This window comes from Alligator sinensis, unplaced genomic scaffold, assembly GCF_000455745.1.
Source record: "Alligator sinensis unplaced genomic scaffold, ASM45574v1 scaffold869_1, whole genome shotgun sequence".
NCBI lineage: Eukaryota > Metazoa > Chordata > Crocodylia > Alligatoridae > Alligator > Alligator sinensis.
Genome location: NW_005842159.1, coordinates 101214 through 113073, shown reverse-complemented (window position 1 = coordinate 113073; position 11860 = coordinate 101214). Strand labels below are relative to the sequence as shown.

General features: G+C 39.4%; 1 protein-coding gene across 1 annotated transcript; it reads left to right on the top strand.

Moving 5' to 3' along the window:
• Window positions 1–291: 291 nt before the first annotated feature.
• ARL14 (ADP ribosylation factor like GTPase 14) lies at window positions 292–1030 on the top strand. Its single transcript, XM_006025688.2, has one exon. It carries the CDS (start codon window positions 446–448, stop codon window positions 1028–1030), a length of 585 nt encoding a protein of 194 aa, XP_006025750.1. The 5' UTR covers window positions 292–445.
• The last annotated feature ends 10830 nt before the right edge of the window (window positions 1031–11860 follow it).

The window sequence follows — 11860 nt, the reverse complement described above, 5'->3', positions numbered from 1 at the left end:
TTCCCATGCCCAATATGTTGTCACAAAAGCTCTGATGTTTCAGTGTTCAGAGGAGTATATCATATTAGTTTATGAAAAGCTTATAACCCACAGAGCAGGATCTTCATGTAAGTTTGATATTGCCTTTGTTCACTGTGTTCAAACACAGTAACCTTTAGGCTTTGTGACCAATCAATATTATTCACCTTTACTCCACCCATAGGCTAGGCACGGAACATTACACCCTCATAAAATATTGTTTGCTTATTATCACATTGATAAGGATTCTATAAAAAACACACAAGCTCTCATTCTTTTTTCATAGCACCAAGCGTATTCTACTTTCTTCTCCTTTTTTAGTCTTCAGTTTCAACTCATGGAGAACAAAAGACAAGCTTTCTGACACACCTATCTTGGAAGATAGAAAATAACATCATCTGAAGACATACGGAATACTACACGGAGAATGGGCCTATTGAACTCCAAACACTCCAGAGTAAAACAAGCTCAGATATTAATGCTGGGGCTTGATTCATCGGGGAAATCAACACTATTGTACAAGTTAAAATTGAATGATGCCGTCCTAACAATCCCAACAATTGGTTTTAACGTTGAGATGCTTGAAACTGGGAAAGATTTTGCTTTAACAGTCTGGGATATTGGAGGGCAACAGAAAATGAGGACACTTTGGCGCGATTACTTGGAGAATGCGGATGGCCTGGTGTATGTTGTAGACAGCACTGATAAACAACGTCTGGAAGAATCTAAGAGAGAATTTGAACTCATCTTAAAAAATGAATGTATAAAGAATGTGCCTGTGGTTTTGCTAGCAAACAAACAGGATCTTCCTGGAGCTTTGAATGCTGAAGAAATAACCAGGAAATTCCATGTCAAGCAGCACTGCAGTGACAGGAACTGGTATGTACAGCCCTGTTGTGCCATCACTGGTGAAGGCTTGGCAGAAGCACTCCAAAGAGTAGCAGTTTTTGCAAAAAACTTCAGGAAGTCAAAAGAAGCTTTTACTCTTTTTAAGCAAGATGAAAAGCTGTGAGTGCTGATCATCTAAACCTGAGGACAGTTAGTACAAACGTTTGCATGTTTTTTGCAGCGCTAACCCTGAAAACTTGATTCATTTTGTAGAGTAATATGGAGTATGTTTAAATAATTGTGCTGTATTTGCATAATTCAGAGCTCATATTTGGGAGTGTTTTAACTAACAATATATTTGGGCTGTCTGTCGGATGTGTGCCTGTGTTTAAACTAGGTAGCAGTAAAGGGGTGCATTTTTGTGCTCCTTAATTTAAGCAAGCAGAAATATAATCTGTGTAGAATGCTTAAAATGCATAGTTTAAGCAGTTTTTATAAAATGTAAAAGAGCCAAGTTCAATGAATCATTGAACAAGCAAATTAAGGAGAAAAAATTCTTGTGGAAGTGCTTTTTAACAAGATAATTTTAAGGATATGCAAAGTAAATTTCATTAAAGAAGAATGAAGTAACGGACTACTACTTTGTAAAATGATTAAATTACATAGAGATTTGAGAGTTATTTGTAGTAATATTCATGTGTGTGTTCTCAGGATTTCATTAATGTGGATACATTTTTGTTCTAATATTGTAAGTCAATCCTGCACAGAACTGAACCTTCAAAATTCTGGCCTTTTTTATTATTTTTTTAGAGAAACTCCAAGAGGCCCCAATCTTGTTATTATTGAAGGCATCTAAAATATTGCCATTGACTTTGGATATGATTGTGGGCCTAGGACTGGTAGAAAAATTTCCAACTGGAGATGTTGCTAAGCAAAATGTTTATCAGGAACATTTTCAACAGAAATGACTCAAAATCAAAATGGAATACTTCTTTTAAAATTTCTAATTTAATTTAGTATTTAACTTCTTGTTTAATTCGGACTTTCTTGTTTTGTTTTGACTTAAATTATATTAACTTATTTTGATGAGGTTCTTTCCAAACTGTATTGATTCAGAAATATTAAATATTTTGTTCCATAAAATACTTAATGTCTTCATTTTGTCCTAATTTGGGTCAGAAAAAAAAAAAAAAATCAAGATTTTTTGCAGCACTGAAATTTCACTTCCCTCCCAACTTTGTGCATTTCTAATACCCAGCTCAGGCAAGGTGCTAAACAGCCATAGATTTAGTCCCCAACAAAAGTAGAAATGCAGCTAACCTGAAACATCTGAATCAAGATCTAAACTTTCAAAAAAAAAGTTTAGACTTTAAGAGCAGAGCCCTAATTATTTAAAAAAAACAATTTCACATGAAATGTTTAAATTAATTTTTTTAATTCATTTTGTTTCTGTGGTTGACATTTTGTTCCTGCTATGTTCCAATATAATATATACAAAAATATTAAGAAAACACTGAAATAGTTACTATTGTGCTTTCCAGTAAGGAAACATTACTGCTTCATGACTGAAAATTAAGCCTGAGTCATTGTATCAATTATCAAACCAGTTAAAATGAAAGATGCTGAATTAAAATTATCTTTCCCCATATTGAAAATTTCAGTACATAATTCTAAATCTAATAAATTAATGTAACCTGTGACAAGTTTGATGTAACCTGTAACCTGTTGAGGTAATCTGTTTTATCAGCAGGGAAAAGAGGGTTAATGCTATTGTCCTGGCTGTCCAGTTCACCAGCTCCAAGGCTCTCTCAAGGAGAGGTGCTCCCAGAGAGGTTCTTTTTAGTTTAATTAGACTGCATCAATGTCTCTAGTTAGAAGAAATGACACTGAAATTGATTCGAGAAAAATAATTTAATTTCAAGCTTTAATGTTAAAAAGTGCTACTCTGTCAAATAATGAGAAATCCTTTATGTGATCTTTCTACATTGTATAACAACATACTGATGGGCAGATTGGAAAATGTTAAATGAGAGAGCTTAGGGAACACCTTATTTATAAAGGTCTACAATCCACTAGAGACAGAGTGAAATATCCAACCCCTTATCCTCATGCTGCATCATGTAATTTGGGGTTTGAGTGTGTCCTACTAAAATAGCCATCGATTCTGTAGGACAGTAGCACTCAATCTCTATAAAATATAAGAATCTGTCATAGACCTTTTCCCCCTTCCTCTCCTTCAATAGGACACTTCCAACAAACAAGCCTTTAACCTTCTCTATTGGCACTCACACCTGCTCTCCTTGCAATGGATATTTTTTCCCTTTGGAACCTGAACAGCCTCCTTCATTCTGGTTGGAAGGTGCTTAAGCAACCGGCTGTTCCAGTGCTACAAGAAGCCCCAGACTTCCTTGAAGTGGCTCTACCCACAGAAGCGGGAAAGGACTTAATTTATTCAATCTCTCCTGACGAAATAAACCTTGTGAGTTTGTTGACTGAAGAATTTTGAAATGCTCATTCAATTTAATAAAGTGTTGCAATTATAGTCAAGCATAAGACCTGAATATAATGCACATGGTATTAATCTACTTCTATGAAGTGGAGTTACAGAACAGCTAATGACAAAAAGAAACAATTTTATTCTTTATTATAAACAAAACACACTTTTTAGGAAGGTAATTCAAAATAACTATAACAGAAATTCACCTTTAAAGTAGTATGATCCTGCTCCTGCATTTCATGCACACAAAAAAATCCCTTAGCTTTCCTGGACCTAATCCTGCATCTCATTAAAACAGGAGTTTTGTTATTAGGTCAGTGAAAGCAAGATTAGTCTCTATGTGAAAGGAAAGCCTTAAGCCAGTATTTCTAAAAGTGGTCCCTAATTTTGGAACCTCTGATCTCTTCTCCTGTCATAATCACTGCTTACAGTAAAGTTATGCCTGGTTTATATTTGTGCAAATTAGAGGAGACTCCTTAAAGCCGTTTAGGTGTCAAACTGAGGCAGCTGAACTAATGGGTCACTTCTGAAAGTCTTGGCTCAAATTGATTAATCAACCCTGCCAGTGGTTGTGGTGCCCCTACAAGTACATTTTGCTTTATTCTCATGTGTCAGTCAGCACCTCCACAGCATGTTGAACTGGCTAAATTCATTACATGCATCTGACTAGTAAAGCCTACAGTCAGTTAACTTTTAATAGGGCTGAGTTGCTGATTCATACTAAAAGCTTGTTATAGAGGAACCTGCATACAGCCGCTTGAAAAATGTTACAAATTTCATAACATTGGAAATGTCAAAGTTGTTTCTGCTTGGCAGGGATCAAAATGGATTGTTAAAATATTAAAATAAAAAGATCTTGATGCTTTTAATCAATATTTGTGAAAATGGTGGTTAAGGAAATGTTATTGTAATGGTTATCAACAATTATTTCAATAAGATGTTGTTATATTTTATTAGCAATTAGAACAAAATTAATGACATTTTAAATATGTCAAAAAAGGCAAGTGCTTCTACAAAATAACCTTTTCATGGCCACTAGCTTTTTTTTTTTTAAATCACAATGATTTATACAAAGGAGTAGTTACTTAGCTAACCTTATAAGCTAAAAGATAACGTTTCATACAGGGTCCTATAACCCAGCAAACTGAGCAAACTCTCAGTGGGGTGAAAGTAGGTAGCATAGCACATAAAAAATGTAATGTAAAAGAAATGCTCTTGCTCATCTGCAGTCTGATTGCCCCTGAATTCTAAGGCTGGTGTGGGAGTGGGAAGAAATTAGTCCCAGTTAAACTGGAGGCCTTATTTAGCAAACAGTTGTAAAAGTGTGTGAAGATCTCAGTTGAATTGTTGAAATGAGTGACTTGAGTCAGCCAGTCATTAAGGTTACATATGAAGGGCTTCTGTCTTATAAGTGAGCTTTACTTTCTTTACTAAGTACCAGTCCAGTACTTAGTAACTATCCTTGGAACTGTCAAAAGGTCAAATGTTAAGACTAAGCTGGTAATAAATAGTATTTTCCACAAAATGTAGATCCTTCCTGTGAGTTGACTGGACTGCCACATAGAGTTAAGTCTACTGCTAGATGTGCATCACAAGCCAGTTAATATAAGACCTAAATAAGGAAATATAGGGGGAAAAAAGTGTGACTATCCAAAAACTGGGGAGATGAATGAACTTGTTGACAAGTTTGGGATCTAAAATTAGCATTTTGTCTTCAGGATAATGGAAGGGAGAATGGAACGTCTTGCCCCAAAACTCCAGAGGGACTTCCCTCACTATACCCACCTGAAGTAAAGAGTATCTCTGAACAGAAACGGAGGTCATGAGTTAGGTCCCTGAAAACAAATGAGCTTGTGCTTGGAATATGGGCAGGAATAATTATTTCCAACTAAGAATTCCCCATGAGATGTCCTCAGGAGTGCACAGCAGAGCATCAGTTCTGCTCCCTTTGCAGTAGATTCAGTAGGATCTCCTGTCCCATGCTCAGCTGGAAGAGCTGGCTTGTGCTTTGGAAGAATCTTATGGCCTACTCGAATCACTGTAACCCTTGTCACCCATTTGGCTATTGCTGTTGGAATATGCTAGCAGGCAGCAGGATCTGTCCCTGATGCAGCCTCTTCTCTTATAAATGTGTGCTATTAAGCCCCTGCTTGGAGCTTGGGAATTGTTTGATGTCAGGTCCCATCTTGAGTAATATTTTACAGCTTAATCTTGCTGTGAAGGGTCTCAGATCTCTTGACTGCTTGGCTGAAAAATATTATCAACAGAATCCTCTCTAATGTTTTCAGACATGACAGAATGGAAATAGCACTGATTGCACTTTTCAGTACAAAGTAATCTTAGGTATAATTGTACTCCTAGGCTATTTTGATATGTTTCAGGGTTTTTTGTTGCATCTGGTGGTAACCGGTGAAAGTCACAACTAAGGTAAAAGAACATACATACTATACTCTAGTAGAACCAGCTTTGTATGATTTGTGAGGGGCACAAGATGCCAGGAGGGATTAAGTCTGAGTTTTGCTGCTCTTTCTGGTCCCATTGGGATAGAGGGGTAAAAATGGGGAGGGCAGAGGGGATATCAAGTTGTTTCTTCACCCTCAAGTCCTGACATCAGGGAAATGGATGGGTTAGCTGATGAGTGGGACAGATCTTGAGTGGGATAAAAGATTTTCAAAAACTCTAGGCACAAAAAAACCCGAAAACTGTTCATAGTGCTTTCCAGGCTGACATCAGAAAAAAAAAAAAATCAGCCTTCTGCTACCACTGCTGTGAATCACAGCTTTATTACAAGCCCACAATCTCATATTTCTTGTATTTCCTGTCCTTACATATTGGTAAGCTCCTACAACAGTGGTGAAAGCTGTAGAAATACCTATAAATATAATTTTGCTAGGTTGCTTGGTTCTGCAGTCACTGACGTGCTCATTTTTCTTTTCTTCACACAAGCTTTGATATATCTCTCCTATTCTGTTAACTCAAAGGAACTAAATAAGATTGTAGAGAAGAGAAAAAGAAGGATTGGTGATTTCTGTGGAATACTGTATCCTATCTCCTCCTAGATGTCCCCACACAGGTACATTCTAGGACTTTACAACTGAGAAGAAGGCAGGATTAAAAAACTGCTTCCCAAAGCATGACCCTCTTCAAACTATAGGGTTATTGCAGTACAAGATCATGATGAGCTTTCAGGGTACATGGGAAGCTGAAACCATCTCAAAATTCTTGAGAGCAGACATGAAGAATAGTTCTAAAACCACTGAAATTGCCATAGGGGAAGGATGTGGTGTACTGAAAGGTTGACTCCTTTGGTTGGCCCCCAGTAACAGGCTCCATGGCCCACCTGTTGGATTTTTCAAATAAATATTTTTATATTGCCTTGTTCAGTACTCTCCTTTGCCATGATGCCTGCAAAAAACTTGTGCCTATCATGCTGATCAATTTTCTCTTAGTGTTTCCCTGCATAACCCCCATCTATCTGCTTTTATTTATTTATTTTTGTATTGTACTTGGATTATAAACTCTGACATGGAGATCATTTTTTATATTCTCTGTTTTGCTTAGTGCCTGGTAGAGTAGAATCCTGGTTGGGATTCCTAGGCACTATGATACTTCTACTACCTACAGTAGCTGGGGTTGTGGCCCCATTTGGGGTTGCACCAATAAAAATGGCAAGGTACCCCCTGCCCACCTGGAAGCAGCGGGGGGCACAACTCTGCACTACTGTCACTGCTGCTACCAGGCAGGCAGGGGGCACCTTGTCATGGCCAGCGTGGCGAACCCAGCAATGGCACGGCGCTTCCCCACCCTCCCACACTGGGTCCCATGCTCTGGGCTGTGAAGGCCCCAGGAGGAGGGCAACAGAGCAGGGAGCCCTGAGCCCACAGCGGGCAGCCTGTATCCTCCCCACCACGGACTCTTCTCCAGCCTGCCACCTGCAGGGGGAGAGAGGGGAGGAACCAGGCTCTGGATGGGCCAGAGGGCTGTGGGTGGGGAGTGAGGGGCACCTGGGGGTGGGGCAGGCTGAGGAAAAGTTGGGGAAGCGCCGATCTAAAGTGAATCCATATAACAAGGGGCACCTGTTAAACACTCAGCACTTGCAATTTTAGATGCATAAATGCACATGCGTTTAAAAGCAGATGTTTTGTGTGCGTTGTATTTGACAGAGTAAGTAACCTTCCGTTTGTTTACTGCCTGTTTATTGGTTAGAGATGGACCACTAACTCGATTGTTACAGGAATTCTTAAACTAGGATTGGTGAATACTTGGAGAACTTCTTGGATCAATACAGTCTGTACTATGAAAAATAAGATAAACTGCTAATGACAAACTATGAGTGAAAAGTAGGTGAGCTACGTGACAAAGCTGATGATGTACCTAGTTTAAATTAATCTGGACCTGCTTTTTCTATTATTTGTTTGGATTCAACTGGAATTAACTCTATAGAAGCCCATAGTGCGAACCTAGTAGGAATCCTTGTCCAAACAAGAAAACTGTATCAATTTAACTCAAACTGCTTTTTTAAACCAAGATAGGTAAATAACTGAAAATCCTTATGCGAATTCTTAGTTTCCAGTTGCTTTAGGCTAAACTGAAAAACCCATTCTTAAACCAAAATAAATGTGCAGACAGGGGTTACACTGGTTTAACTAAATCTAGGGCCATCCCTGGGGGGGGCAAATCTGTAGCAGAAAGCCCCCTTTTCCTCTTGCCTGCATTTGCTCTCCCCTCTTTGGATATGTTTCTCTTTTTCTACCTTTTCTTCCTTCCTCTCTCTTTCACTTTAAGATAAGGACTTGTGTTTTAAAATTTGTGTGCGCGCATTTTGTATCTCCCCTTATAGTTTGGTATTTTTATCTATTTGTGTGCCATGGCATTTGTAGCTTATATTTTATACTCCTCACCTTTCAACTTTCAGCTAAATGTGTTTTAGTAAATTATACATTGTAACAATGTTAACAAGGGCAGGAATCAAACTGTCCTTCCCTGTATCAGGCTGGCCCCTGAAAGAGCGAGTGAATCAGTGATTGAATGTGTAACATGATTGAATGTGTAACACATAGCAGCAGACAGCAATTATCACCTGGAAGCTGCAGATCAACCAAGGGAAGAAATCAATGGAAGACAATGTAACAACCGGGAAATCTCTAAACGTCACTGATCAAGGGCTAGAAGCCCTGGCCTGAGTTAATCAACGCCGGGGACCAACTTTTGGGCTGAGTATCTCCAGATCAACTGCTCCCAGAGCCCTATTCAAAATTCATCAACGGACTCCCAAACCTGCACGTACATGCGGACGACCCCTGGGGCTGACAGATGCCGTCCAGTAGCCACCGAGTGGGGGGAAGTCCCACGAGGGTCAATGACCCCTGGATTGGACAAACCTGAAAACTGGGGAGTCACCAAAGTCTGCCAAGGACAGATAAAAGGCAGTGAAAAGTGACCCTCAGTGGCGCCCTCTTGATCTCCAACTCGACCAGACCTGTCCAGCCAGAAGGACCATCCGGCGACCCCCTTCTGGAAGATAACACCACACTGAAAGAAGCCTCAACAACAGACTCCAGCGCTTGTAGGATAGGTATACCTGACTCTGTAGCCTGCTACTGTGTGTGTGTGTATGTGTGTGCATGTGTGTGTGTGTGGGGGGGACCAGCCCCAAGGTTTATGATTACAGTGTTTCAATCCGCCTAATAAACTAGAATTTTAAGGATCCCGAGTTGGACATTTGTAGCCAACAAATCAGGGTGACTGCCCCAGGCCCTGTGCTTTGGGGGGGGCCTCGTGGAGCCGGGCAGAGTGGTGGCAGCGATTCCATGCTGCCACCAGCTTCATATCTAGCTGCTCGGCATCTGCCTCCTCCTCACCACCGAATCTGCTGCCGGCTTCCTGGTGCCTAGGTCCAGGGCCCTGCACGGGCTGATTTGTCCTGGGCCCCGTACCCTGCTCGGGTCGTCTCTGACTAAATTGGTTATAATATCATGCAGTAGGTTAAATCAGTGTGTGCTCTCATATAGACAGACTCTGTGAAAAGAACCCTTTATTCTAATTTTAAAAACTGAATAGTAATGATTTTATTATTCCCCCTTTATACTTTCTCTGAATTCCCTGGGTCTGGCTCTATTCTTACACAGTGCAAATAGCAAACAACTCTATTGCACTCATTGGGATTACAGGAATATAAAAATGGTACACTTAAGATCAGAATCATATTGCCTATTCTGTTCTTTTGATACACAGTGACTGGGTCTACCCAAGGCATTTATTGTGGAGTTGCCTAATTAGCTCCTCAGTAAAGTCTCAGTATCTATTCGTGCTACTCTATTAGGCTGCAGTAAAATAATGAACACCACCATAGGATAGTATTTGTCAACACAAGTACTACCCTGTGTCAGTGTTATTTACTTCACTGGAACTAGTGCTGTAGCAATAAAGTTTGGCACCTGGGGCAAAGCCTGCAGCAGCAGCCTCCCCTCACCTTGCACACAGATTTGGGGCACACATGCCCCGCCATGCTTGCCCGGGAGTGCATGCAGCGGCAGAAGCCTCCCTTCCCCCATCCCTGCAGCACCCCCCCACCCCAGACAAGCTGCTCCTGGCTCCATCCTACACCCCGTCCTGGCTAGGCAGCGCCTGTTGGCACCCCTTTGCTTCAGCACCTGGGGCAGTCTCCCTGCCTGCCCCCCCTTGCTATGGCACTGACTAGAACACACATGTCGATGTTGACAGGGTTGGCTGGGACATAAGAGTAAACTCTGGTGTGAACTGTGAATGAATAGCACATGTAGATGTGCCCAGTTAGAGTTAGCTGCAGTGACTTTTACTTTGGAATACTACCTTGTATCAAGTCAATTTTTCCAGTTTTGATGCTTGTATCTATACTGAAATATTTGTTCTCCCAGTGCATCAGTAAGAAATTAGCCAGAAAACAAAATACACTAAGAAGAGTCCACTCTCAGCTAGCTAGAGAAATAAATGAAGAGAAGAATGAAAACTGTTCTTACTCCAACAAATATGGCTTGTCAGTTCATTTCATTTACCATTTTAAATGCTTCAAGGTTGTATTTACAGTTGGGGTTTTGTTTTTCCCCATCCTATCCCTGTCTTATTCTATTACGAGGAAGAGTTGATGATAAAAGAATCATTGCACATTACTACGTGTTCATCAGCATCTAACGTAAGTAAAAAGTGCTTTGAAAGCTCATTTTGGATATCTATGATTTGAACACTGGACAGCTGAATGAGCTGCAAATAATCTCATAGCATTCTCAGTCCAATATAGAAACAGAAGCTGGAAGTCATGACAGCAGAGAAAGGGGCCTAGAAGAAAAAGTAACAACTATCCAGATATGAAAGGAGTGAGAAGTAAGGCTGGTATTGCTGGAAGGAGAGAGAAACAGGAAGGACAGGGATCTGAATTGTTGCAGACAGAAAGCACAAGGAAGTTGTGGTTTTGGATAAGGAAAAGCAAGAAAACAAGGAAGAACATAAGGAATGTGAACTAGCATAGGTGGTTAAGGTATAGAAGAAGTGGGAAGAGAAGATAACCCATGAAAGCAAAAAAACAAATGCCTTTCTTGCTGCTTCACTGTATATTAACACAAAAGACAAAAAATTTAACAAACTGCATACAAGCTTCTCAAGTTAATAATTTACAACCACACCTTTCCTAAACTTAAAACATCTACTTTTGTGTACAGGGTGGCTACTCAAGATATAGGTCAATTATTACACACTGAACAGACAAGTAATATTGGTTTATAAAAATCCATTTAGCTTCAGGTCTTATTTTATCTCATCCCCTATTTTGCATTCACAGATAAGGAAGAAAATAGGAACAGTATACTAGTGAACAAAATATGAGACAAGTAAAAGAAAACAAGAGCAATAAGAAAGGAATAGGTGCAAGAGGAAAAGAGAGAGAGGGGGAAGAGAGGTAGAAAGTGTGGGGATTGCAGATGGACCAACCTTTATGAAATTTATGCAAAGACCTCCAGTAAAACATCTCATATATCTGAAAACTTATCTGTAGTCAATTTTTAGGTATTTTCCAGATTTTCACTCCTGTAATATTAATCTCTTAGCAAACTTCCTTGATAGTACACCTCATCCTTTAACAGTAAGGGTCTGTTTCTGCAAACAGCAATTCACATAGGTATCTTTACATGACTATTCCCATTGAGCACAATAAGGTTGCACATAAAAAGAAAGATACTTGTGCCTTTTTCCAGGATTGGGTCATAAAACAGCAACTTTAGGAAGGCATATGCTGTACAAAATAATAGCAACTAATAAATTATTGCAATAACTTCTAATAATTTTATTTCTAAATGTTCATATGAATTTAGGAATGTAGCAAGTTCTAGGCTAAATATTACTGAAAGAAAATGCAATGCTATAAAAACCATGGAATTTATAGATACACAACAAATTATATTTCTAAGTCTTTTTTTCACCTAGCATAAGAGAAACCATGAATATACTGAAAATAAGTCTATCTGAAATGGTGAAAATCCCAGTGTA